This window comes from Zonotrichia albicollis, chromosome Z (assembly GCF_047830755.1).
Source record: "Zonotrichia albicollis isolate bZonAlb1 chromosome Z, bZonAlb1.hap1, whole genome shotgun sequence".
Taxonomy (NCBI): domain Eukaryota; kingdom Metazoa; phylum Chordata; class Aves; order Passeriformes; family Passerellidae; genus Zonotrichia; species Zonotrichia albicollis.
In genome coordinates this window covers 38,612,304-38,638,882 of record NC_133860.1, presented here as the reverse complement: position 1 = coordinate 38,638,882, position 26,579 = coordinate 38,612,304, and the positions used below count along the sequence as shown (strand labels likewise).

General features: G+C 42.6%; 1 protein-coding gene and 1 long non-coding RNA gene across 2 annotated transcripts in view; one reads left to right on the top strand and one right to left on the bottom strand.

Moving 5' to 3' along the window:
- The window catches only part of SERINC5 (serine incorporator 5), a 40,543-nt gene that overhangs the window by 7,232 nt on the left and 6,732 nt on the right, over positions 1-26,579 (bottom strand). The window contains exons 2-10 of the mRNA XM_074533546.1: positions 20,442-20,609; positions 14,025-14,203; positions 13,618-13,700; positions 10,676-10,769; positions 8,871-9,082; positions 8,026-8,121; positions 5,250-5,376; positions 3,594-3,660; positions 460-499 (exon numbers count right to left, since the gene is read on the bottom strand). Coding sequence (XP_074389647.1) covers positions 460-499; positions 3,594-3,660; positions 5,250-5,376; positions 8,026-8,121; positions 8,871-9,082; positions 10,676-10,769; positions 13,618-13,700; positions 14,025-14,203; positions 20,442-20,609 — 1,066 coding nt within the window. The remainder of the gene's footprint in view (positions 1-459; positions 500-3,593; positions 3,661-5,249; positions 5,377-8,025; positions 8,122-8,870; positions 9,083-10,675; positions 10,770-13,617; positions 13,701-14,024; positions 14,204-20,441; positions 20,610-26,579) is intronic.
- On the top strand, positions 277-26,121 carry LOC141727236 (uncharacterized). The gene is made up of 4 exons (XR_012578293.1): positions 277-524; positions 7,130-7,199; positions 22,343-22,605; positions 25,042-26,121. It is a non-coding gene; the product is annotated as an uncharacterized LOC141727236 (long non-coding RNA).

The window sequence follows — 26,579 nt, the reverse complement described above, 5'->3', positions numbered from 1 at the left end:
CATTGAGAGCCCTTAAACTGCTCTACCTGTGCAATATTTTTCTGGCAAGTCCAAGCTGATAAACCTGATTGTAGCAGGTCTGCAAATAGGACACTCCCTTCCTATCTCACTCCTCAACTGCAGTCCCTGCAGATCTGCTGAGCCATAAATCCAGCAGCCAGTTACACTCACAGCCATGCCAAAAGCAGAGATTACTCTTTGTATGTTGCAGGAATGAAATGTACTTTAAAGAATTATTAACTAGCCTAGTATTCCTAGTATTTTTGAAATGGCGTTGCGACATCTTTTGCTTCTCTCTGTAGTCTAACTTGGAGCACTTCATCTGCTTCAGTTTGCATTCAGTACTCTATTGAATGAGGGTACGAGCAGCTCTCTATCCACAGCTGTGTCCTTACTCTCTCTGTGGCTTTGGTCCAAAAGCCACGAATATGGCAAATTGTGCAGAGAAAACATAATTACCGTCTCCGTCAGGAACACAGCAAAAGCAGCAACGAGCTACCTGTGGAACAGACAACAGGAAGGGGGTAAGAACCTGTGCTACAGCAAAGCAGAACAGCTGGGGAAGGAAGGTCTGTTATGTCTAAACTACAGACACTAATTTAGAAAAGTCTGGTTTGCATTTTCTACCAGGACAAAATTTAAATTAGGATTTGCTTAGTAGCTCAGAACAGCAGTTTCCAAGCTTTGGAAAAACCTGCTCAGTAAATCTGAAGAAACGAGCCAGTCTTTAAAAATTGCTCTACCCATTTTACATAACTGTAGGTCCAACACAGATTCAAATAATTATGACAAAATGGTGGAAAAGCTACAATAAAGCACATTCATATTTAGAGGACTTATCTATTTAGATGTGTATACAAGTGCTTTTTAGGACATTTCATTTCTGTATGAAGATGAAAGTATAATGAACTTTTAAAGTTCATTATACATGAATTGGAAATTACAACTGTACCAGTGTGAAATGCACCTACTTCTCTTAGCAAGATTTTGCTGAAATAGAGCCAGAATGAGCACAAGAAGAATTAATAAAAGCAGAAACCTGGTTTTACTATTTTATTTAAATTAAGATCTCCATTTTTTTTTAACCTGATGGAGAAAGAAAAGCTGAAATTTACACTTTCTGTGTTGAATGATAATGTAAAAGGAGAAAAGGCGCTGACCATGCAATAAACAAATATAAGAGTATTTCCTGCACCAGCCTATGGTAAAAGCCAGCACTTCCTGCAGTGCATCACAAGTATTATTTGTACTCACAGTATCCTTCTCTGGGATTTCTTTTGCTTGTGGTCTGATTAAGACAATGAACCCTATTAGGAAAATTCACTTTCCTATTACATCAATCAGTCTTTATACCATGAAAGTGTGTTAACCTTGTTTACTCATATTAGTTCACAGCATACTGTACAATGCAATGAGGAACTGGAATTTTACTGAAGACTTTGTTATTGTTCACACTTAAGTAAAACAAACTAAAGGACCGCCCAGCCCTGTAAATAAGGACATTGCTTCTTGGAAACTTAGAGCTGTCCATGAAGGACAAAACACAGCCCTGGACAGCCAAGGTAAGGCCAGCATCCCATGGCCTCTAAAACACCTTTGAAACCATAGCAGCATCATAGATAAGTAGCTGTCTCAAGACTGACTTAAAGGATGTCTGGATCAACAGACGAGCAGCAAGACTGCTGCAGAAATATAGCTGCTCTGCAAAGTTTTATCAGGATTAGTAACGATGGTGTGGGTGCCAGTGATTAGTAAAATCATGCTGCACCTGAATGCCTGAAGGGTAGAAGACCCTTGTATAAGACCACAGTGAATAAATATTTATGCTTTGCACTTCTAAACTTTATGTTTTAGTTTATCCCCTGTTGCAGGGACTGGTTGCATGCTTTCCCAGACAATAGGTCTTTAAAGTAAAATGTCCAGCAGAAACATCAAGTGGGAGGCTCACTGGGAGGTTCGCCCCATATATCCCTGATTACCTGTACTCAGTGGGTTCATGAACTCAAGAAAAGCCAAAAAGTTTATTCTTTCTCAAAAGACTGTCTGAGACTATGTAAACTCCTGATTCTCTACCTCTTTCACCTCTGGTTGTCCCAGGTCTCACCTGCAGTGCCAGCCTGCCTTATGCTGGGGCTGTACTCACATTCTGAAGCAAGCACAGGGATTCCCTTCAACATTTTAACCAGTTGTAATGTAGTCCTGGTACAGACTGGAATTAGCAACGCTGGCCCACCCACCCTAACCCCTAACACAGCTGCCTCCAGCAGAGTTGACAAACCCTCCCTGGGCTGGAGGCAATCAGAGCGCAGCTGGTCGCTCTTAAGCAGTCCTTTCCTTATATTTACATTTAGTTGCTCTTCTACACTATTTAAAACCCAAAAATTGAGAACTAATCCAGTGGGCAAGTACTCTGGCTGACGAGATGGACCTTCCCAGTGAGGGGCCACATCCCAAATCCATGCCGTGCCATAGGTCCCAGCCTTCCCACTGCTACCCAACAGGGCACAGAGCCACAGCTCCGGCAGAGCCTCCTACAGCTGGCAGAGGAGGTGCTGGGGCACAAACGGTGGCTGTTTTCTCTGCAGTGCTCCCTGTCCTGTCCCTCAGCACGGCGTGGGAAGGCACAGGCCTCGCCAGGACCCGGCTAAGGCAGGCCAGGCCAGGTCTGTGCTCCGTGCCCAGCAGGCAGCGAGGGCTGGGCTGGCACTGGAGCCCTGTCCAGCCACAGCATCCTGCCACAGGGCAGCACCCCAGCACCCTGGCACTCCCACACCGGAATGCCTCCTGATTCCCCACGCCCAGCTACTGCAAACACCAAAGGCCTCAGCAGATACCTCGGCGATTTTGAACTCTCAGACTTTGATTAAAGACTTGTGAAACAGAAGCTAAAATTGCAGACGCAAGTAACAACAAGGCAGAGAGCTAGGGGTGGAGACTTATCTTCCAAACTAACACATATATTTCAAGAGCATCACTAGCAAGCCTAAGCAAGGGGAAACTTACTTAGCAAAACCCCACTGATTTCCCAGAGTTTTCTGAGTGTACCTACGACAAGGAAGTCAAAGTAACAGGTAGGTGGAACAAAGAAACTTGTAGAGCTGAAACAGGGACAAGAAATACAATCAGAGATTAAATTATAGGCAAAAAGAAAGGAACTACCTATGTATGGAAATAAAAATAAGAGATAAGAACTTGGGATCTTAGTTGCTATGAGAACAAAGGCAACCAGGACTGAAAATGTTCAAGAACTCCTCCACTTTTTCTTTTGGTAGCTTTGCAGCACACTTCTCCCTTAAATGACAGGACATGAGCTCATGTTGAACACAAGATTTTCAGGATGTCTGCAGGATGCTGAATAAACTTCAGAAAATAGAAAACAGTTTCAGAGCATAAAGGGACCTCCACAGGACCAACAAGACCTACAGAAAGGCCAATGTGGATAAATGTTCTGATGAGTCCATACCCAGAGGCACACAGCATACATGCTACCAAGAATAGCTTCTCTTTTCAGATGACTGGCCACAAAAACAACAGCAATAAAAGCATGGGGAAAAGTCTACACAAAAAGCCTGTGTGAAGAAGCAAGAACTCACTTCAGTTTCAGCTGTTGCATATATTCCTCTCAGTGCCTCTGAGCTTGCACGCGTTGTTGAGGTCAAACTAGGAGGGAAAGAAGACAGTGTCAAAGCCCTGGGCATAACTACAGCCCCAACAGGGGAACTCTTCAACATCACAGCAAACATAAATAGTCTACTCCCATGTCTCAGCCAAGCATTTGCCTGGATGCTATGATCAAGCACTAAGTATGTGAGAAGTTTGTCCTGCACTAGGTAGAAACCAGCCTGGCAGATGGCCACTGGCCAGCTCAGACTGAATCATGAGCTTAAAAGTAGGTCACTCCAGAAAGGTGATGAATTCACCATCTGACAGCAGCAAAATCTAAGTGCTCCAATTTGCAAGCCAGAAGAGATCTCCCCTGCTGTGCACAACCAGTGCATTTATACTCAGTTCACAGCCATCGCTTTGGTTCAGCATTTCTGTAAAGGCTTTGCCAGCAAGCTCACAGGTCTCTGGCAGTCAGTTTTCAAAAGTAAATTACCAGCAACTGTTGTCAGTGTACCAGTTCCTAGAAATTACTTTCTTGCATGACTGCAGTTATCTGTGGGGGAATCTTTTCTAATTTCTTCTGACAGAAAACACTTCTTGCCCTGTCCTGCTCTTTTAGGATGTGAAATGCAAACTTCCCATTACCCACAGGAAGGCCTTGGTGTACACACTGAGCTTTGGCAAGCAATGCTTCAAAGCACGCCCCCTGAAGGTATTCTTACCTCCCCAGCTACATGGTACAGTTCAGTGGGAGGCTACATTAATATTGTCTATGTGCTAAAACACCTCCCTGATGCAATGTAAGTGCCCTTCTAACGTGAACTAGATCCATGATATCCATATTTATCTATTTTGTATCAGAAAAAAATGGAACACGTGTATTTGATATAGAGAAGAATAAGTCTCTTGTTTTCAATTCATAAAAATATGAAGGGGTTTCTGAATGTGAATTTTGAAATGGACTGATTCAGTAGCAGAACCTGCTCAAAAATCTCCAGCAGACAGGCAGTGCTGTCTCCTGGCAAGCTGCACAGCCAAAATAAATGACACACCCGCTTTCAATCACTGGCAACTCCCTGTCCCGGGGCATAACTTAATTTATTGAAGTGAGCTGCAATAATATAAGATGAGCATCAAGGGTGAGCAGCACAGGGGTTTTTTTAGAGCAGATCAATGGCAAATCCTGATGGCAATACTGTGGCCATCATTTTTTCAAAGGACACCCTAAACCCTCCCAACAGTTTATTTGTTTTAAAGACCTTCAAGGACAGTCACAGCTTTTGTCAGGAGGCTAAAAAAATTTCAGATAGATTTTTCAGGTAAATGTAACTGTATAGAGCTTTAGAGTTCAACAATGAGATTACTTGGGATCACGGAGAGGTGGAATTTCTTTCCCTCTGCCTCTACATAAATTGCCCTATTTGATTTTAATGAAATATATTTGTTTCAAAAGTTGTATTACCTTGATGAACATTTTTAGCTAAAACATCTAAAATTCTGAAGCTGAGGAAAATACAAACCTTCCAGCTCAGCTTTATTCCACACTTCTCTGTGACTTTGCATGAGGCCTGCTATAAGCCTCCACTCTTTGGACCCCAACATTGCTTTTACAGAAAGGTAACTGCACAAACTCCCAGACTTACCAAGAATATAAAATGCAGCCAAACAGAATCGTAGTACCCAAGCCAGTAACCAGGTTTTCATCTCTGTGCAGGCCTTGACTGAATTCAGGTACACAGATTGTGATATTCCTGTTGTTTTCATCCAGGACTTCACAAACAAACAAACACAAAAAAACCAATTTGCAGAGCTCATTTCATTCCGTTTTAAAGTAGTCTTCAGACTGAAGGCTTTAACTGAATTTTTATTATCTGACAGTGGATAGATAAATTTCAGCTATTTCTGTCTAGTTCTTAGAAAGATCACAGAGAAAAAATGGGTAAATCTAATCTAGCAGACTCTGTGTTTCAGACAAAACCAAAAACGCAACTTAATAGGGTACTAAAATTTCCTGTCTGACCACAACAACAAACAAAGGAAAAAACAACTGTTTTGTGACCTAAGAAAGAGGAAGTTGGAAGCCTGCCAACACTTCACCCAAGACTACAAAACTATGTTAAGACCAAGATAGTACAGACCTCAGACCAAAAATCTCTTTGACAGCAAGGGTGCCTTGAGGACAACTATGAAATCCATACACAGTAAAAAAAGGTAGTTGGTAGTTGCCCTGTTCTCAGTCAAATCAATGTTAGGTAAGTTCATGGCAAACATGAGCAACAGGGCTGGGACCCCACAGTAAGCACCAGCCCCTCACACATTCTCTAGCACATGCTACTGTGAAAGTTGACAACCAAATGTGGAGTCCTTACCACACAGACAGGCAAAGAAGGAGCATCTCTGAGAGCAGATGACAACTGTGAAAATTCTCAGGCATGGAAAGACAAGGAGGTCTGAGAGTGTGCTTGATGCATACTCTAACAAATGCAATAGCCACACTTGCAATATATACAAGAAGAATTAGAATATTCACTTAACTGCTGAAGACTTTGTTGACAAGCATGAAGCAACACATGCTTGTCTGTGACAAGCATGAAGCACAAAGGCAGATGATTTAATTCCACCTATTACTTTCTTGACCTTCTTCTTTTTACATTGTGGACAGGCTTTTGAGTAACTCAGATGCCTTCTAAATTCAACTTTATATTAATTCAAAACATGGCTAAAGTTCCATAAGTAAATCTTACACCTAAATACTGTCTGGTTTACTTCCTAACTCTAGAATAATCCCGTGTGTACATCTGTACCTACACAAGTATGACAGACTTTTTCCCCCACCTCTCTCCTTTCTTCTTGAGAGATCTCTGTATAAACTTTTCCTTCCTGCCATAGGACTTATTTTCCTCTAGCTGCTGTTGTTTCAGCTATTGAACACTTAAAAGTTGAGCAATAATAACGAACGAGTGTACTAACTCAAACCATAAAAATCTTCTCTAAGCGAAAAAAATGCTTCCAGTGCAAACATAGGAATCTGACATTTATTTGGGTAAAGGAAAGTTTGAACTGAGCTGTAAAGTCTTGCTCTGGTTTTGCTGTGTCAAGAACTTAAAACTCTAGTGAGTTCCATACTCCTGAACTGCAATACTAGTGGCTGAAAGGCAAGTGGAGTTCAAGAGCTCTGCTGAACAACAGCATCATCTCAGCTGCAGCATAACTCTGAGACACAACTCCAAGTCCTTTCTTTGAATACTTCCTCTCAAAACGAAATACAAGTGGTGTTTTTTGCTTCATTACGAGTCCAGGCCTACCCAGCAGACTAATTCTAGGAGGAAAAAGTGTCATATTAGTATCCACTTTGTTGGCCAGCACATGCTAACTGGACCTTGTAAACTTTTGGATGGAGCTGATCATCCAGGTCCTTTAGAGGAATCCAAGAGCCATTTGTTCCAACCCTCTCCTATCATGTGACCTAAGACATCATGTGTTTTGTCATACTCAGTATTAAGACAACGTGTACTTGTCACAGGAGGAATCGACTACAAGACTTTGGGAAATTTGTTCACAGGAAATGGTGCAACAGATTCAACTCATCCAAGGTAAGTGAAGTGCCCCTAGACCAAAGCATTTAACACCCAGGGAGAGTGCCAATTGCAGAGTCTCTTGGCTGCACAGATTTATTGGTACCGTTTGCAATTTTTCCTGTGAAGACCAAACCCAGCACTTCTATATCCCTGAGTCTGTTAGTCCAGGTTTGCTAAATTCTTGCTTTTAATACACAACATGTTTAAAAGCATTTACATTGTGAAAAATGCATATTTTATGATTGGCATTTTGCAATCATTAAAACAAATATTATATGTGTTATGTTAAAAGGTATGCTGTATTAATTTTCTTAGGCTATAATATAATGTTAAAATAGAAACTTTGCTATGTAAGATACTTTTTTGAAAGAGAGGAATGAGGTACTCCAGATAGCAGCCACAGGACACCTAAATCTTTCAGAGAAAAATAATTTATTGCTCTCTTATCAGAAAGAAACTAACCTCTTCCCACCTCATTCAGCCCTGAAGAGTCAGGATTAAGAGGAAGAAGTTGACACTGACCAGACAGAATCCTGTGTTCGAATGGAATTTATGAATCATGTATGAGGTGTATGAATACGCAACAGGTTATTGTTTTCAAGGGTTAATCCTCTGTTAATTTGTGTCCTTTTTTGGGCTTATTCTGCCCAGAGAAAGATACCCAGACCATTCATAACTCTTTGTTCTTATTGTCTCATATTGTCCTAATCCTAATTGTCCAAATTTTTATTACTCTAATTTTATTACTATTTTTATAACAATTTTATTACTAGTAAACTTTTAAAATTTTAAAAACAAACGATTGGCATTTTTCACATACATGAAGCATTAGATAACTTACTTGTTTCTGGTGGTTTGCTGGATAGTGCTGAAAAAGTGAGGTACATGACATAGCAGCTGATGACTCCTGACTGCAGCAAGCCAGAGTGGGGCTGGCCTTTACAAGAACGAGGAAAATTAATTACTTTTGTAGTCACTTTTGCAAACTAAAAAATAAATTTATATATTTTAAAGAACAGCACACCAGTACTTTTTTTTCACTTTAAGCAGTTAGTAAGTGTTTGAGGCAGTTAAGATACAGTTCCACTGTCCAATAAAGAGAAAGAAGTCTATCCCTTAGTTCTATGGGCTGTTTTAGGAAAGCATTAGTGATTCCTGTGTAAGTAAAGAACCACCTCTGTGCTTTTGCAAAACAGAGCTGCTTTTCAAATGCTGCCACAATAATTTTATTTGCCTGTAAAATCTCTGTTGGAGCCACACTACTATTTTCAGCCCAATGTGTGCAAAACACTAACAGCACACAAAGTATAAAATACTGCTGTTAACTCCACCAGCCCCAAACTTTACAAACAATAAATCCCAAGAAGTCAAAGGTAAATAGTAAAAGAGTAGTGAGTTTGAGAGCTACCACAGCCAGACCTAGGTAAGTTTCACAACACAGTGGCAGCCATCAGCAGGTGGGTGTTCTCTACACTATGTGCCTGATGGCACACCCAGAATGTGTGAACCCACACCTCTGCAGTTTCAGCAGTCAAGCTGACAAGGAGCAACGTAGCACAAGGTAGATAAAGAGTCAGGAGCAGCACCAGCTCTGAACTACCAGTAGACTTTGTGCCCAGACATGGCTGATGGCACACGACCGGGGCAGCACCAAAGGCCAGGAGGAGAGCAGGCCCGGGGACTCACGGTTCTGGACGCAGGGCGAAATGGCCACCAGGGACACCAGGAGGCACAGGCCGCCGTTCACCCCGATCAGCACCTTGTTGTGCAGGCAGCCCTCCGGGCGCGTGTAGAACAGAGCCATGAGCACCAGGGCTGCCACGGCAATGGAGTACAGCGTGAGAGTCACCAGGGCAAGCAGGCCGTTCCACACCTGCTTGTGGTTTGCCCCTGCAGTCCTGAGGAGAGAGAGACAAGCATCCTATCTTTGTCTTCCCTTGCCCAGAACATAAAACTCTAACAGCTGAAGAGTTCATATCCTCAAAGACAAAAGACAGTGTTTCCTTTCCCAAAGCACGCCTGCGTCACTACACCGGATTCTTACAAGGTTTCTACCCATGAAATAGAGGGAAACATTCCTTAGCATCTGTGTTTATCTTCTGTACCATCACAATCAGCTCCTTCTGATTATAATTTCAGCCCAGTAATTATAATAATTATAGCCCAGTGCTGACTCCCAGAACTCCCAGGAGTTCTCTGGGATCAGCCCATCAGCATATCTCAGCTCAATACTTCAGGCATTTCCTCAGCACCAGCTCCAAGTACCCCAGGCTGGGCTAGCGAGTGGTGCTCTCCACACAATGAAACCAGAGGTTTATTGCTCATGGCATAGCCTCTCTTCTGCTCCTTGTACTACCTTGAAAGTTTTACTACTCTTTCACTCAAAAAGCCTCCTCTCCGTTTGAGTCTAACCGATGGACTCCCTCAGCTAAAGAATGGTTCATCTTGTTTTCCTTTCTTCACCTTCTAAACATCTCTTGCAAAGCCCACCAGGGTTTAAAAGGAGCAACTAAAACAGCTGTTTTGAAAGAATGGGCTGTTTTGTAGATGGAAGGTCTTTTCAGTGGGGTTTTTTTCCTGTGGTTTTGTGGAAACAGGATTTATTTTAAAAAACTATCTAATGTAAAGAGAGCTAAAGTTAAATGCTGGTGCAGGAATTCTTTCATCCACAAAAAACCAGCTACAGTAATTAGCACTAAAAATATCTGTGGTATAAGGAGTTCTCACCTCTTCCTCCCTGAAACAGGAATTTATCAAAGCCGAAGGATTGCTAAAACTCTTTCTTAGCAGGTATTTTAATTAGAACAAGAAAGAGCTGCAAGAGTTTGTAGAGAAGGGAGACAGAAAGGGTGGAGGTGGAGGCAGGAGAATACATGTGACAAGAAAACTTAAATATTTTAATTTGATGTGAGGCGAAGGGCTAGGACAGTAATAGAAAATATACTTGAACCAAAAATGAAGTCAGTGCCCAAATATTGTATATCCAGGTTGATAATGGAATCTTGCCTATTTATATGACAAGAAAGAAGTTGAACACAAATTAGCAGTCTTCATTTGAGAAAGAAAATTGATGTGCATTAAGCTGACATAGACAAAGCAGGATTTATCAGTTCACAACTTTGCACGTGGTTTCACTATTACATTTTTGCAACTCCAGTTTTATTCTCTTGCACCACTCCACTTAGCAGATGTATTTTCATATAAAATATATAATAACTTTAAAGTAAGAAATTTTTGCATCCAGACACACTACTACTTAACGGAAGCCAAGCAGTTCAGGTAAGAATAAACCAGCAGAGTAGAAGTGAGCAATAAGGAAACATTTCTGTGGGGCAAGGAGAAGGTAGATGAATCAAATATGAACAGCTCTGATTCAAGTGTCTGCTTTCAAAAATTACATCTAAGACACATCTACATTCTTTGTTACGAGAAAACTATTGGTCAGGAGTCCACCAGAATTTTAAGGAAATAACTTCTTTCCCAACACATACCAATTTTTATTCCACTTGTGTGCGAACTCAACCAGCAGGATGAGCTGAATGGCAATGAAAAGGAACCCTCCTGTTGCTCCTACATAGCGCCAGGCTGCAAGGCAGAGAGGCAGAAAATAGGTCAAACGCCTTTCCCTTGAGAGAAAATGGATTTATTGTCTATGCAGTGAAGCTGTTAATGTGGTTGACTATCTCAAGCTCAACAAATGTAGCAGGAGATCTCAGATGAAAGGCCAGCTCAGTTAACTCAAGATTAGCTCCCTTATGAATTCAGCTTGCAACCCGCTACATTTTCAATATAATCATGTCAGGACAGCTACTGGGTTTCCCTAACCTAGAAAATTTTTGTGGAGCCTATGAGTTACTACATTAAGACAGAAAATACTGAAACCTTTATTTGTGACTGACAGAAAGGAGGTGGTGTGAAGGCTTTCCACAGGAATCTAAACCCTGAAATTGAAGGTACTGGAACCCAGTCATTACTAAAACGGGCAATTTCTTCTCCTCCAGATTCCACTACCACAGAAAAACAAAGGTGGGGTTTATCTATTCACAAATGCTGTTCCGAGCCACTCCCAAGGAACACTTAGTATTCACTGACTGGTTTTAGGACAGGTTATTTGGGTACTTAACTGTTGACCTATATATACTGCATTTGGGCAGCTGCTTGGATGTTTTAGACAACAGATTTCTTACATGCAACATCAGAATACCTATTTTAAATTTTAGCTGTATATACAGCTTGTGCTGCTCTGCAGTACACAGCCTACAAATTACTCCAGGTGTGCAACTGATTTCAATGAAGAAAAGACCAAGGAAGTGCATTAGCAATACTCAGCCATATCCTTCCATTGTGCTTTCCTTTTGAAAAAAAGCCTGTGTAAGTTAAGTGGAAGGATGGAACAGTCAGGGCTCATTTCCATTAGCAGTTGATGTAGAGATTTTTATTTTCTTACTCTATCATAAGCTCATTATTTAAAGCAAGCAAAAATGTCATTGTCTGGTTTGCTAAACATATTGTATGCACTTGACAAGCTTCTTCAAACATACAAAACAAAAAACCAGATGAAGTTATTCTGTAAAAAGTACATAAAAACAGGCAGGGCACAAAGTGGCATGTGTATTTGGGAAAGGGAGAGTAGGAAAGGTCAGATCACCAATGGAGTGAATAATTAAACAGACTTTCCTGGTCTCCCTCTGCCACAGTATACTGCAGACATTTATGGATCAATCAAAATTAAGATCAGCATAGCCAGGGTGGATTTAGCACTACAACCCACAGAAACCTACTGCTTGCACATAATCTTCCTCCTCCATGATTAACAAACTGCTTGGGAAACATGGCAAGAGATTTCATTTTTCAAGAAAAAAAAGCAGTTGGGAGAATGACCCTCTCCCGCTAAAAAAACCCTAAACAAAACCAAGCAACCAATAGACAGTGTAAGTTTCTTGAAAGGAGGGGAGAAAATCCCACAAACATATCATATCCAAACTATCTGTAAATTTCAGATTCAGGGGCAGACTAGAGGTCAGTTTAGCAGGAGTCGCAGAATACAGCTTTGGAGTGAAAAGTCATGAGCTAGTTTGGGAAAGAAAGCTTGTAATGCTCTATCTCCAGACTACATTAGACTGCTGTTGAGAATCAGCACAGAAAAATTCTATTTCTCCTCTTCTGAAAACACATCAGTTCCTGAAGATGTTTCACCATGACAAGGGCCACTTGCAAAGATGACAGGCAGTCTCACCTGCTCATGAGCACAAGGCATTGCACTGCATCTACATCTAATCCAAACAGAATGAGTCCTAAGGACAAACACATACAGCCAGGCCACAGCTTCAGAGAGGACATGGAAGAGAGCCTCAAACTGAGCCAGGGCCAAACAAACAGACAGCAAAAGCAAGAAGCTGAATTATACTTGTCAGTGGTTTACTTGTAGTGGTTTTTACTTTCATTTCCCAGAGTACTGTGCTCATAGTCTGCCTGCCCACTCGATTCTCTTCCTCATGTTACTCCTCCCTCCTGCCCTTTTAAACATCCTGGCTAGAGCAGATGGGCCTTGAGAACAAGGTAACCAAGCAAGTCTTTGTGGAAGCAGGCAGCATACACAACTGCTCCTTTGCTCTACTGATCCCATTCCATTCCCCATCACCTGTTCAGACCCAGCAGCTTAAGGGCTTACAAGGACCTGCAAGATGTACTTACTGCAAATGCAGGAGAACAAACTCATCTTGGTATCACCAGGATTTTTGCTCCTAGCCCACAAGATTTCTGTGATAAACTCCCCTCCCAGCTGGCACTTCAGTACTGGGCTAGCACCAGCATGCCTGTGCCCTGCCAGCATTCCTTCCAAAACTGGAAATGCTTCTGATATGGCATCCTCAGCAGGGCACACGTACCAGGGCCCAAGAACTCTAATTTTACTTTACTGCATGTACACCCGCAACCTGAAAACTAACAACATCCCAAATTCTTTTGGGGCACTGCAAGTTTCCAGTGCTCAGCAGGTCACTGTGCCTCCTGGAGCACTGGCATCTCTCCACTGGGCAGCCTGACTGCTGCACTATGCCAGAGCTACCCTGCACAAGCCAAACTAATACGCAGCTCTGTGCTCTTGAGTGAACAACTCCTTCTGCACCATTATAGTTCCATATTTCTTAAAGAATTGGCAAGAATTCCTGAAGAATTGCTGCAGTGGTATCGTTACCTACCACTCTGGCCTGCTCTTGGTCAGAAAAAAAACATGCTGCTCCCTGCACATTCACATGAAGACCATGTAGTTTGTACATAGAGTGTTCCCCCCAAACACTGGTTTTGCATCTGGCCTGTAAAGGCTTTACTTGAAGAAACAAGGCAATATTAATGTTGATCAGACTTCTCAGATTTCTAACCAGTCACAAGATAGTAGAGAATGAATCAGCATAACAAAAATACGAGGACATACCATTGAGGAAAGTGTCCTGATCAGGAATGAAGAAGGCTCCTGAGCACATTGCTGCCAGAACTATAAGTTTGATAAGCCAGAATCTGTATGAGAGAAAAAAAAACATCTGGTTGTAATAGCAATTAGAGATTTTTAGCTTTAGTACCTCAAGAAATCTTTATTTAAAAAGTAACGAGGAAAAAAATCCATCCTTTGATGACTGATTACTACTTCACTTAGTTTTCACTTGACCACATTATTTCTAAAAATAAGAGCAAACAAGATTTTTGAGTTGTGGGGGTTTTTTCTGCCTAGTACTACATCTAAGTAGAAAGTTTGCGGCACAAATTTGTGAAGAGATGTTAAAATTAGAGTGGAGATGTTAAAATGTTAGATGTTAAAATTAGGCAATCAAATAAAAAACTCACCCATTATGAATGTATGCTCGGCAACTTTTGCTGTTGTTAATTTTGATGGTGAACAAGAAGAATAAAAAGAAGAAACAGGCCATTCCAAAACAGACTTTGTACACTGCAGAGTATCCCACCAACTTCTCACACATCTCACCCGCCTGAATACCCTTGCACATCTGCTTGTAGAAGGGAATCTGAAAAGCAGAACACATTATATATAAACTGTTAGAAAGGACACAAAGCACACATAAGCACGTCTATGTCTGGGCACCACTGACTTTTCACTGGCTGCATTTAATACCTTTCACTTTTGACATCCCTTCAGCCTGGATTTCAGGGTTCAGGGGATATAATAAAATCCGAAACGTAAGGGACTGAACTCTTCCAGAGCCTTTTCTCAATTCTTTACAGATCCCTTGGGGTACAAGTCCACTTTCCTTCAGCTCTCCTGGTTCATGCCATTACTGCTTATTCCCTCACCCTAGGGACCTTCTCCCTTCTTCCCACGCTGTACAGCGAGAGACTCTGATTGCTTCAGTAATTCAGCTTATGTGAGACACACCAGGGGCTTGTGCTGCCCTGGCTGCAAAGGCAGACTGAAACACACCCAAGTGTCACAGGGGCAGCAGCCACCCTCCTCTCCATCACTGCTTCTGACAGGGAGCTGTGCCAGATGACCTGATTTTGTTTTAAATTAACAGAAAGATGGAATATTCCTGCCTCTCTTGACTCATTAAATATTTGCTTTTGAGGCCTTTCCCCGCAAAGGGGAAAACAAACAGCGGCACATTCTGGCTTCAGTTGCACCACATGAATATGATGCTGGGTGCTCTGAAAAACAGGTCTTGTGGCCAGGACCCACTGCTGTGAGGCACCTCTGTGTAGACATGGGCTCCTCACAGCCAGAGAACCATTCAGCTGCGCAGAAACATAGGAATTTAATTAGAAAACCACTATCCATTTCAAAGAAAAAAAGGGCCTCTCTGTGTGCTTACAGCCTTCAGCTAAGGCTGGTAAGACCAGTTGAACAGCATTATTAAACCCTCTGGAGTTGACTGCTGCTATCTGTGCAGGTGACTGGAGGATAGAGAAGCCAATGTGCAGCAGGACACAGCATGCACAAATCAACAGCTATGGCAAAGGAAACACCTTCATTCAGCAAGCAGGTCAGTACACAAAGTCGTAACAATGAAAGAATAACAGGGTCTGCATGCTAGCCATCAGACAGCATTCCCAGCCGGGTAGAAAGTCCTTGAGGTTCAGGAAACAAGTGATAAACAAGTAAACTGCCAGCTTCCAGCACCAGGCTCTGAAAGCCTACCTCTCTCAGCAGGGTATGCAACTCCAATCCATGTTCCAGGACTCCAAACCAGTCAGGGGCTCAACAACCCTCCTAGCAGTTTCTCAAAAAGAGGAGCTCACTGCAGCACTTGTGTGGCTGAGCTGAGGGTAGCAAACCTAACTACAATTTGGAGCTGATTTTTGGTGGGCTAGAACCAGCCGAGGAGATGAAAACTGCTGTTTCATCACTGCTGTTTCATCACCAACAGCACAGCTCTGTGGTGTTACAAGCAGGGACTCAAGCTGGGCCACTCCAAGCTGTTCCTTCAGCAGTAACTCAGAGATTAGTAGCCTCTGCATAAAGAAGTTGGACATTAAAGTAGCTGTGGCTAACCTGCATCCAAGAGTTTTTGGAAAGCTCCTGAGAAATTGCCTGGAGCATCAGCAACACTTTTCCCAGGTCTTGGAAAGCAATGAAATGTCTGACTGGGAAAACATGCCAGCATTCAAAATGAGCAAATGGATTGAATGGAATAATTATGAGAGCTCTCAAAGCTACAGTGATGCCAGGGCAAGCCAAGGGGTCACAACAATTCCAGGGAAAGCAACTGGACTATCAATTAATGCTTTCCTGTTCTTTGCTTATAATAACCATCAACCAGGAAAGGTTAGAAAACAGCATAATATAGAACTAAAAATATTTCTGGGAAAATTACTTATTTGTTTGACATCCATGATAGTACTCACCAAGGAGACAGATTTTTACAAGTTCTGTTCACTTTACTTATAAGACTTTCAGAGCAAAATACAACAAAACAAAAATATCACAGAACCTGATTAACTGACTAGCTAATCAGAAACAGATCTATGGGTAGCCATAAATAGGCACCTTCTTTAATTGCATAGGTTTCTACAGAAATCTTGATGGGATTTTTGAACCTATACATTCTTTCCTCCTGTAAGTATTAACTTCATTACAGGTCTGGCTGAGAGAAAATGGATGGATTCACAAGAACAATAGCTCAGTTTGCCCTACATAAGCAACAAAGGGTTTAGCCACCATGTAGTATTCACCACACTAAGCAGTAAAAAGTGATGGGCACAGAAACAGTCCCATGAGACTGAATGGTCTTTTAGGAAACCCATGGTCCTGAAGGAACAAAACAAGAATAAAACCAAACTCTTGGAGACCTTAACAGGTGCAACACACAAGCACAGTGCCAGGAGCAGGACTGGTGCAATAAAAACAGTATGTTTTTGTGAAAGGACAGTCTATTGCTGGGAACAATGTATCAAGGCTTATGTGACTTCATTGATAGACAAAAAAGACTAAAGTTTCTTTTCAATCTAGATCTCTGAAACATGTTCAGTTGCTGAGAAGGCTGCCCACCCTATGTGTTTTACCATGCTGGGTATTTTCGATAGCCATTAAGTCACATATTTGTTATTTGCCAAGATACAGTGAAATAGCTACTTCTGTACCTTTAAAAGCAGCAGTAGTTAAACTCTTTGGCCTGGGAGCAGAGGACAAAGCATTCTTGTTGCAGAAACTCAGTATCCACTCCAATAACACGAAGGCCTCATCTGCTGTGCAAGCAATGATGTTATCAAAGCAAAGCTGGCCATCTTCCAGCACGCACTGCAGCCCTCAGAGGTGATCAACATCTGAGCAGCGTCTACAGAAACACGATGTCCTGAACTTGCTCTCCTCTCAGCGCAAGCTCCAAGCACACAGAACCACCATGGTGCCTGGCCAGCCCCGGGTGGGGTCTGTCAACACCTGAATGTGTGAGTGCAGGAGTGTGGCAAAGCACATCCCAGGGGAACAGCAAGGGAGAAGTGCGCAGAAACAGCCCCGAAGGACCCTGCTTCCACCGGGATGTCCTCTTCCAAGGAGGGAGAATATGGCAGGCAAACTTCGTTAAGGATGCATGAGTGAAAATCTATGTAGGTGGGAAAGCAAGGGCAAAAATCCCCACGTAAAATCACCTGTCCTGAGCAGCTGAGAAATTAAATTAAAAAACCAAGAAACAATCAGATCAGAACACATCATCATGAATCTATGGCTAAATTTTTATCAGAAATATGCAAAGGGCATCTGCACTCAGAACGCTTATTTTTGGTAGCATATTTGGTGTTTAACATGCAATGATGCAGCTAAGGGCCAAGACATAAACCTAGCAGGGGAAATAAACCTGAAAGTATGTTTTGCTGGAACATGTGACCACATTGTACTGAAATGCTTTCACACAACTACACTGAGGGTTACTGGTGTTCATTTTCCTGAAAATGTATTTCTTATTTTTCTTTTCATTAATTAAGTAGGACATGGATATTTTTAGACTGAAACCATTAGTTTTGAAAGAGCTTTAACATTAAAAACTTAAATTTTAAAAAATCTGAACTTTTTTTTGAGAGACCAAAACAATTCTTTCCCTTTTCTTCTCTAAATTATCCTTTCCAAGCCTGTAAAACGCAATTTCTTGCTTCAACAGAACACATGTGAGTAAAGCTGTATCTGTTTTTTTAAAAAACAGCATAACAGGAAAAAAGAAATAATATATGGATCAAGGTATAGAAGCACAATATGCAGTGTAATTCCATATTGGTCTTTTCTGTATTTCTGTCCCTGTCACTGGGCTCACATGTCTTGATTGGTGAATACCCAGTCTTTTGCCTTGATATGCAAAACTGCTATTGCAAAATCTATTTTACATTTTGCTATCCAAAATTTTTCTGCAAATAACCACCAACTTCTTCCCTGTTCCTCCACTGCCTCTTGCTTCTTTCCCCAGAGGTCTACTACTGTATACTTGGGAACGTACAGCAAAACAACCAAAGAGAAAAAAACACCGCTCACTGACAAATGAGAGATTCCTTCCATGTAAGATCAGCATGAGTATTTGAACTAGTAAAGGAGACACATGGTTCCTTGCCAAGATTACAGCTCCAAAAAGGACTGCACTACAATTTGAGATTTGACATTCTTTCCCTAAATACAATTTAAAAAAAAAATCTGATTAAAATTAATCAAAATCTGTTTTCTCTCAAAAAAAAAAAAAAAAAGGAAAAAAAAAGAAAAAAAGAAAAAAAAAGGAAAAAAAGAGAGGGTGAGGTCCCAAAAGCATCATGCAAAGCATTTGCTTACAGTCTGGCTTCAGGAGCTGGGAATGTTCCATGACCCGGCCAAAAGCAAAGGAATCACTAAGTGCATAGCACTTCCAAAACACAGCTCATCACTGAGAAGCTGAGACTGGTTAGTCTGAATAAGTATTTTCAAGGTGCGCTCTGTCAAAACTGTGCTGAATTAGCATCAGGGGTCTTTGAACTCTTAACAGCCCTGAACATAATTACTAAATTAGAAAGCAGATAAAGAAAACCTACTTTCAGATGGTCCATTTCCCATTCAAAGACATCAAATGCTCTAAACTAAGACAGTGATTATCCTTCCACTTCAAACTAACAGCTACTCTTTGTGTCATTTCTTCCCACACTGAGCTTTCAGGACTATGAACTGGAAAAGAAATTTGGCAATACTGAAAAGCATGTTGTTGAAGGCTTCTTGAATCACTTCTCTGTTGGATAAAGAGTATTTTTTGTTAGGGATACAAGCTGCATTAAAACCACACTACTGATGGAAAAGAACTTTATGAAATTTGGATATAAGCACATAATTTGTCTCCCACACACTTAAGTTCCTTGGGTTATTCACTTTATTGCCAAGCTAAGCATCTAGTAAGTCAAAGCAATTCCTGGCAAGCAATTTCAGCACACACATGTTCAGCAGTTTTTAAGTCACAGCTTACAGGCAAGCATCACGTCTGTCCTGGGTGCTCCTACAGGGTGGTCATCAACTTCTGGTGGCCTGGGGTAAAATGGGGTACTAGGGTAACTCATGCAAAGTGCTATTAAATGAAAGAAAATTAGGACAGAACATACTAAGAAGGTACAATCGGAAGACAGAAGGGTCACAGGCAGCAGAGCACAGAAGCCCCCAGTCAGCCTGCTGTAAACCTACAGGTTCATCTGTGTTGCAGGAAGGGGGTGCTGCCACCAGCTCCTTCATCTGGGATGCTCTGGCTGTTCCAGAGACAACCAAAAGTCAAGTGCAGAACGTAACCAGGGCATCAGCTTGCTCAGCAACTGGTTCAGTGAGGAAAGAGGCCTCGCTGTGCAACCTCACTCCCTTGGGAAAGGGGCACCAAACAACAAGATGCTCACACCGATGGAAGCCTTCTGAGCCTCCTTGGACAAGCATATACACAACCCCCAGAGCAGGCCCAATGATGCATTTGATGCATCTTAATTTTTAAGAATTAAGCAATGCAGTCCTTGTTCTCTCTAGTTAAAAGCAGAGTTTTATTATTGTACTTTGTGAGAGAGAGGATTTGTGCTACTTGGGTGGCTTATGAAGCCAAACCAAATATGTGGTACAACAGGACCAGTGTGTGAGCACAAGCAGGCTGGTGAGCATTGAGCTTAGGAAAGTTTTATTAAGACTCTGAAAGAAACTTGAGTTTTAGAGTCTAGCTTCAGCCACAGCTCCTTTCATGCTTTTGAAGCTCTCTAATTAAAAAGACAATTAGAGATGAACAGTATTTGCTGTGGTTAGAGGCCATGTGAACACAATGACTCAACACACACTGAAGAAAACCCCTTGTAGAGGCTCTGCAGCATTGCGCTTTGCAGTAGACTGTCACACCAGGAAGGCAGAATTAAAATTGCAACACTTGAAGAATTATTTTCTAACTTGCTGCTTCTGCTGCTAAACAAGCTGCCAGAGACAAAAATCAAGGTTAGACTGAACTGATTTGTTCTACTAAAACAAGTTCCCCAATACTTCTCCCTCCTGCGACAGTGCCTACACAGCAAACCTGGGGTGGGTTCACTGCAGCAGATTTCTGCACTTGAGAGGAAGGATGCTAGGCCTTGGCTCTTCCTGTTGTGAAACACGCTTAGTGGGTGACAGGAAGATGTGAGCATGGAAAAATCAAGAGATTGGGCATGGAAAATCATCCCATCTGTGTTCTGAAGTGGATGGGTGGAGGAAATTGACTGCCTCTTCTGAGGGAGCACCCCTGTACACAAAGAGCTGTGGAAGGAGTCCCGTTTTCATCCAGGGGCAGCAGTGACCCCATGCCTGCTACTTACATGAGTTTTCATTTCGTTAGCTACTGTTGTGGACATCATGACACAGCAGATGATGGTCACCAGGATGAAGTAAAGCGCGTACATGAAGCGCGTGCTGGTTGACTGCTTAATCTTGGGGCAGCATTTGCAGCACAAGGAACAAGCAGCAGTACCGCAGCAGCAGGCCAGCTGAAAAGTAAGGCAAAATAAACAAGTCAAAAGTCCACCCAAACCCTCCATCTTAAGGTTTCTATTGCAAAAGTTAGACAGCTGGGAGACTTCCTGTAAAACTCCAGAATTTCTCAAGTCCTCTTCTCCCAGCTGAGCAGCATTTAAGTGGAAGCAGTCTGTCTTGATTATCAAAACTCACTAGTCTGAAGCACATCAGTGTCTAGCTTTCCCAGATTTGCTACGGACGAGAGACAGATCTCCCTGTGTATTTTAGTTTTGTACCAGCAATTGAGGGTCCACCAAGATAAAATCCACAAAACATAGTAAAACCCATGTAAATATTTTATTCAACAAGGATAAAGGTACGGAATAAATCCTGAAAGGGATCTAGATTGAGGTTCATTATTTTCTTGCTGTCAAGAGTATCACTGACTTTCAAAGAACCTGGATTCACCTTCCCTGCCTTCTACTTTTAGAAAAGCCATATATAAAACACAAAGGTAAGCCTTACTTATATACATAAGGCAGCACTGTCCATGGCAAGGCCCTTCCTTGCAATTGGCAGCAGCTCCATATGGCTCCTGTGTGTGCTTAACCCACCAACCATGACCACAGGAGAGATTTCTGGACATCAGCAGGCAGCCAGGAGCAGGGAGCCGCCCTCCCAGGTCTCATTGCTGCCAACCCAGAGTAACCTCACCCTGCTACACTCCCATTTTCCAGGCACTCCCTGAGGCTAGGTATGGTGAGCTGCCAGAGCACAGCACTCCAGCACACCAAGGCTGCTTCTTACTGGTGTTTCCTCGCTTTTGGAGGGGCCACGGGAACATTCAGAGAACATTCAGAAACCTTCTGCTTTCTGCAAGCAGGTGTACAAGGTGGATGCTTGCCAAAAGACTGAAAATTCACAAGCACCACATTTGAGTAGTCCGGGCAAACTTCATTGGTTGTATGTGTCTTCAGGCACCCAAGCATCATGCACTGTTTTACTCCCAGGACACTTCCTCTTCCAGCATCAAGGACTTGTCTGATGAAGGGGAGGGGGCTTCATGTGTGTTGTCAGACAACTATATCTAACTCCACAGAATATCACAACCAGATTGGTTGTTCAAAGAGCCTCAAATCATCCAGAAGAAGTCTCTTGAAAAGACTCCAGTTTATCACTTCCTTGCTGTGACTATCTCTGCAACATTCAAGGTCATACTTCCTGCCTCCAGCCCCCAGGAAGGGGGTGGCAGACAGGCCCTTCCCTTTCTCAGCTGCAGAAGACATAAAATGGGCACAGTCCAACCCAGCCCCCATGCTGCTCTTCTCTCACTTCACCGCTGGATCTCATGCCAGAGGAGATAGGGCCTCAAAGCATGCAGCTGCTAAAACTGCTGCTACTGCAGAACAGAAATCCTGCCCAAAACACAGAGCTCCAGATATGGGGAATAAACAGAATGGGTTCATGCTGGCACCTCATCTGGAAATTAAAAATACTATGTGCAATAGCACATCATGCAAGTAATACTTTCAAAATAGAAGGCTCTAGTGGCTGAATGGCAATTCTGTTTTTATAGGTAGTGAAATTACATTTTCTTTTAGAGCATCAACACAGGTCCAGGATATAAGGAAGCTACAACAAGTTACTGACTCAGCAAACAAATGCGGTAACATTTCAAAACAAATGCATACCAGAAATGTGTAATTTACACACTTCAGAATTTTAACAGCAACAAGAAAAAAGTAATAGGTTTTTTTTTTAATAGGTCCTTTTAACATGAAAGGATTTGGTATCAGCCCAATCCAAAGTATCCACAAGGAACTTGAACTGCTTGCCTTAGCATAACAACTACAGTGTGAAAGTAAAAAGGTATGCAGCTTTGGCATTTGTAAGAAGAAAAACATCTTCCTACACCAGGTGCTAGAGAGCTCTGCCAGTAAAACCGCATCTACATCCAGCAACGTCTGCTATTCTACTCCTGGGTCACTGCAGCTGCTACTTAAAGCAACAAATGCTTAAACAGAATATGTAAGTCATTTATGTACTTTTCCACATTACTTAGACCTTAATGATAGTTTCTAATACTGAGCACGTACCCTAAAAATAGGAAATATTTGTGAAAAATACCACTATTTCCATCTTGTTCCACATGCACCTCTTCAAGCACTCTGAAAAGCCATGGAAACCATAGAAAGTTGGTTAGACTATTCAGCCACAGCCTCAAATTTGGTGGTCTGAGTTTTTTTTGTGAGGGTTTGAATTTTTTTTCTTTTTTAAACTGTACCTCTAACATTCCAGAGTAGGCCACAATGAAATAGGTGTTATCCAAAAATAAATGAGAACAGTCTCTGTCCCAAACACTAAGATGCTGACCACAACCTACTGACCCAAGAGGTTTCAAAGATATTATCTTTGAGTGACAAGACTTCAAAGCCCACATATACAAAGAGTTCTCTGTTAAGTTTTGGTCAACGTGGAGCTAAGCTGCACAGACACACTGATGCCACATCCTTTACTGCAGGTATGGTCCATCTCACCTCTCCTGGATGATGGCTGACTTGACTGGTTTCACAACAGCAGCTGTGGAAAGTTGTGTGGGAAATATTTCTGTTAAAATATATTCAAACTACAGTTTTACAGCCATTTCTTCTGGTAGCCAGGCTGGCTTAACAGCCCCAGGCTCGACCCAGCCTTTGTCCCAATGACACCAGAGTTGTGGGTATGATCCCCACATAGCCCATTCATGTAAGAGCTGGACTCAGTGATCCTTGTGGGTCCCTTCCAACTGAGACTAATGTGCCAGCCGCTTGCCCACTCCTACCCCTGCTCCAGCACTCACGAGCCCTGACAGTTCTGTCTTCTGCTGCGGGTGACCAAACCAAGCAACCTAGTGGCAAGTTGTGAACAGTCACATATCAACCCTTCTGAGCTGCTGATTTATTACACAACAGCAGCAATTGTTCTACCACTTAATGTGAGGGCACAGTGCACAGGAGGAGGGGAAAGCAGAGGTGAATGCTTTGCAGCTGTCCTACACACCTTCTCCCCTCCCTGAGCAGATGTTTCCAGGGGTGCTTTCCTACCACCTCATTCAATTTGAGTGCTGTAGTGCCTGCCAATGCAAGGAACAGTAATTTTGACATTCATCCAGTAAAGAGCAGAAGTAAGCAGACACATAAGAGCCCTAGTTCGTGCAAACCACTTTCCAAGTACCGGCAGGCACAGACACATTGAACAGCCCCATCTTACAACAGCCTGGGGAGCACCTATGGTTAACAAGAGTTAGGCAGGTCAATAAAACAGGGTAAAAGCAGGCTTACCACCTTGCGAGCCCACTGTCGAGCCCACTGTCGGTTCCTTACAATAAGTACTCTGCCAACACTCACTTAACATCTGCCAGACACTCAAGTCTTGATTTTTGCAAGCTGTGATGCGATCTGATAAATCAGTAGAATGGGGTACAAGAGTAATGTTAAGCACATGTAACTGTTTACATACAAGACTGAAAGGAAGAGAACCTATCTTGCTTGCTGCTTTTATAGAGACAGTGAGATTTTAAGAATGTATTTTCCACATACATTTCCAAAAATATTTCAAAGGCTTTAGAAAATACTTTGTGTAGTTATTAAGGTGAAGAGTTTCAGGATCACTGCCCAAAATAGCCTATGGTATTTTAAAATTAACTAACCATAGGCAAGTATCCAGCTTATCACAACAAAGAATTTCCTTTTGGGAGACTTCAGCAGAAATGGTAAAAATCAAAGGGGATAAGACCACAATGGAAAAAAAAAAACTGCATTCTTTAATGAAATGAAGACTTAGCAGCTTTTCATTTTTCCTTCCTAACTGACAGCCTGGTGAGAGCAACAGGGGAGACAGGGGAGAATGTGTGCCTTCCAGCCCATCCATGGAGCACAGGAATGTGCCCTGCTGAAGCTTCTTTTCACGGGGGCCTACAGCAGCTTAGTTTTTCATGCATTGCTTGGTTACTTGACTACCAGCATTATCTGGGCCATAAGATTTGCAGATAATGCAGTCATCGAGCTGTTAACAGCAGTGTCTATCAAAAACACCCAAACATCTACTCCCACAGCTGCAGGCAGCATGCAAGCAGGCTGGACAGGCAAAGCAGCCAGCCCTGCATGAAAAAGGTCCTGAAGTGACCACACATCCACCTTTTGGTTTCAGGAAAGAGCATCTAGATGCAAATATTTCATTAGTGCACTGGTTCATGAAAACAAGAGGTCTGATGCCAGGTGTCCTGAGTGTTAGGAGCTGGTCTCAGACTACTACTGAAAACCCACTGCTGTTATGCATATGCATTTTCCAAAAGCTTCTTCAATGGGTCACATGATAATGCAGCTGTTTGTCTCTCTGAAGTAACTGAACTCACCAAAAAGGAGGCTTTATTTTGTCTTTTGTCTGACTTAACTGGCTTTCCACTGCTTGTTATTTAATATTCAGACTCACCATGTGACTTAAGCCAAGAAGCTTTGTGAACCAACATACCAGTTAATCAACTGATGACCTATTTTGAGGAGCGCATCTCACACTGCAAACTCTGCAAAACTGAAACAGATTTCAGAGAAAAGCCACGCCAGCCCCGACGCTGCCTGAGACGTGCTTTCTGGTGAGGCTTTCCTGCCCTCAGCCACCACGGACGGGGCAGAACTGCCATGCAGCACCAAGCAGCTCTAAACCCAGGCAAGAAAGCCACACTGGGCTGAGGGCGATTTGCTTCTGTCGCTCTGCACAAACGTTTCTGACTGGTGACTCAGCTCAGCATTAGAAAATAACACCACTGCAAAATGTCCAAATTCAAGTCTGCTCAACTGCTCTTCTCCTGCTGATTTTGGAAAAATCAAGTCAATTGTTTAGTCTGATCTGAGCCTCACAGGGTATTGTATTGTTATGAACAAAAATTCGGTCAATATTTTTTTTGTGAGAAAAAGTTACAAAAAGGCAGCCAGATCTGTCTCTGCCAGGGTTCTGTGTGCTTTGTTATTGTAATCACGGGTCATTGTAGCTTATCACCCCTTTTGTATTAGTAAAGGCCCTGGCTGGGGTGGGGTGATGGCCCTTCCCCAAGGCTGTGTTCTCTTCCCAGCACAGGGAAGACACCTGAGAGGGTGGGGGGGGTTATGCAAAGTGACTCCAAGACCAGCATGCTTTTGGGACCCCGACTCCAAAATGCAACGAGAAAACCCTAAAAACAACGAGCCACCTAAGAGTTGAGAGACTAAAGTGATGTCCGGATGTGAGGAGCCAAGTGCTGAGCCTGCAGAGATGCGGAGTCCCTCTCGCCCTGACCATGAGAGTCGTCCCCGGCGGAGAGACCAAGCCGGATAAGCGAGAAGGGGCAACATCTGACGGGGACCTCACGCCCTAAAGCTCCCACGAGGACTGGATCCCCCGGCTCTGCCCCTAGTGGACGGAGCTGCACATATCCTCCTCCTCTGAGTCGCCCTGGGAGACGCGACGGGGACTGCAGCCCTGCCGAGCCGCCCAATCCTGAGCTGATCACTTTTTAATAAAGGCATTATAAAGGAGAAGAAGTCTCCTGGCCTTGTTTATTTCAGTATCACCCATCTCCTCTACTGAGCTATCTTCCATTAGCACAGACCATCTGGATTTGACAGCAGTATGAGGAAAACTGTCCATCCCTGTGGTTACTTAAATCTGACACTGAAAAGTGAAAAAAACCCTACCTTCTAATTTGTCTGCTACAGTTTCCCAGGCACTGGTTCCTGGTGAGGCTTTCTTTACCAGCTTAGACAACCTTTTAATTTCCTGGTCTTTTCTCCCTGCTCATCAGACAAGGAAACCAAAACATTTATCCTCAGTCTCATTTGAAGACTTTAAGACTTCTCCTCCCAGCACCTAAGTTTTGCAGGGTCTTTTTTCTCCCCAAAAACTTCAATTTTACCCAGTCCCTCCTAGAAAACCATGGTAGTCCGATGGCAAAGAGTCCATCAAGTCACCTGACTCCTCTTTTCAGCATA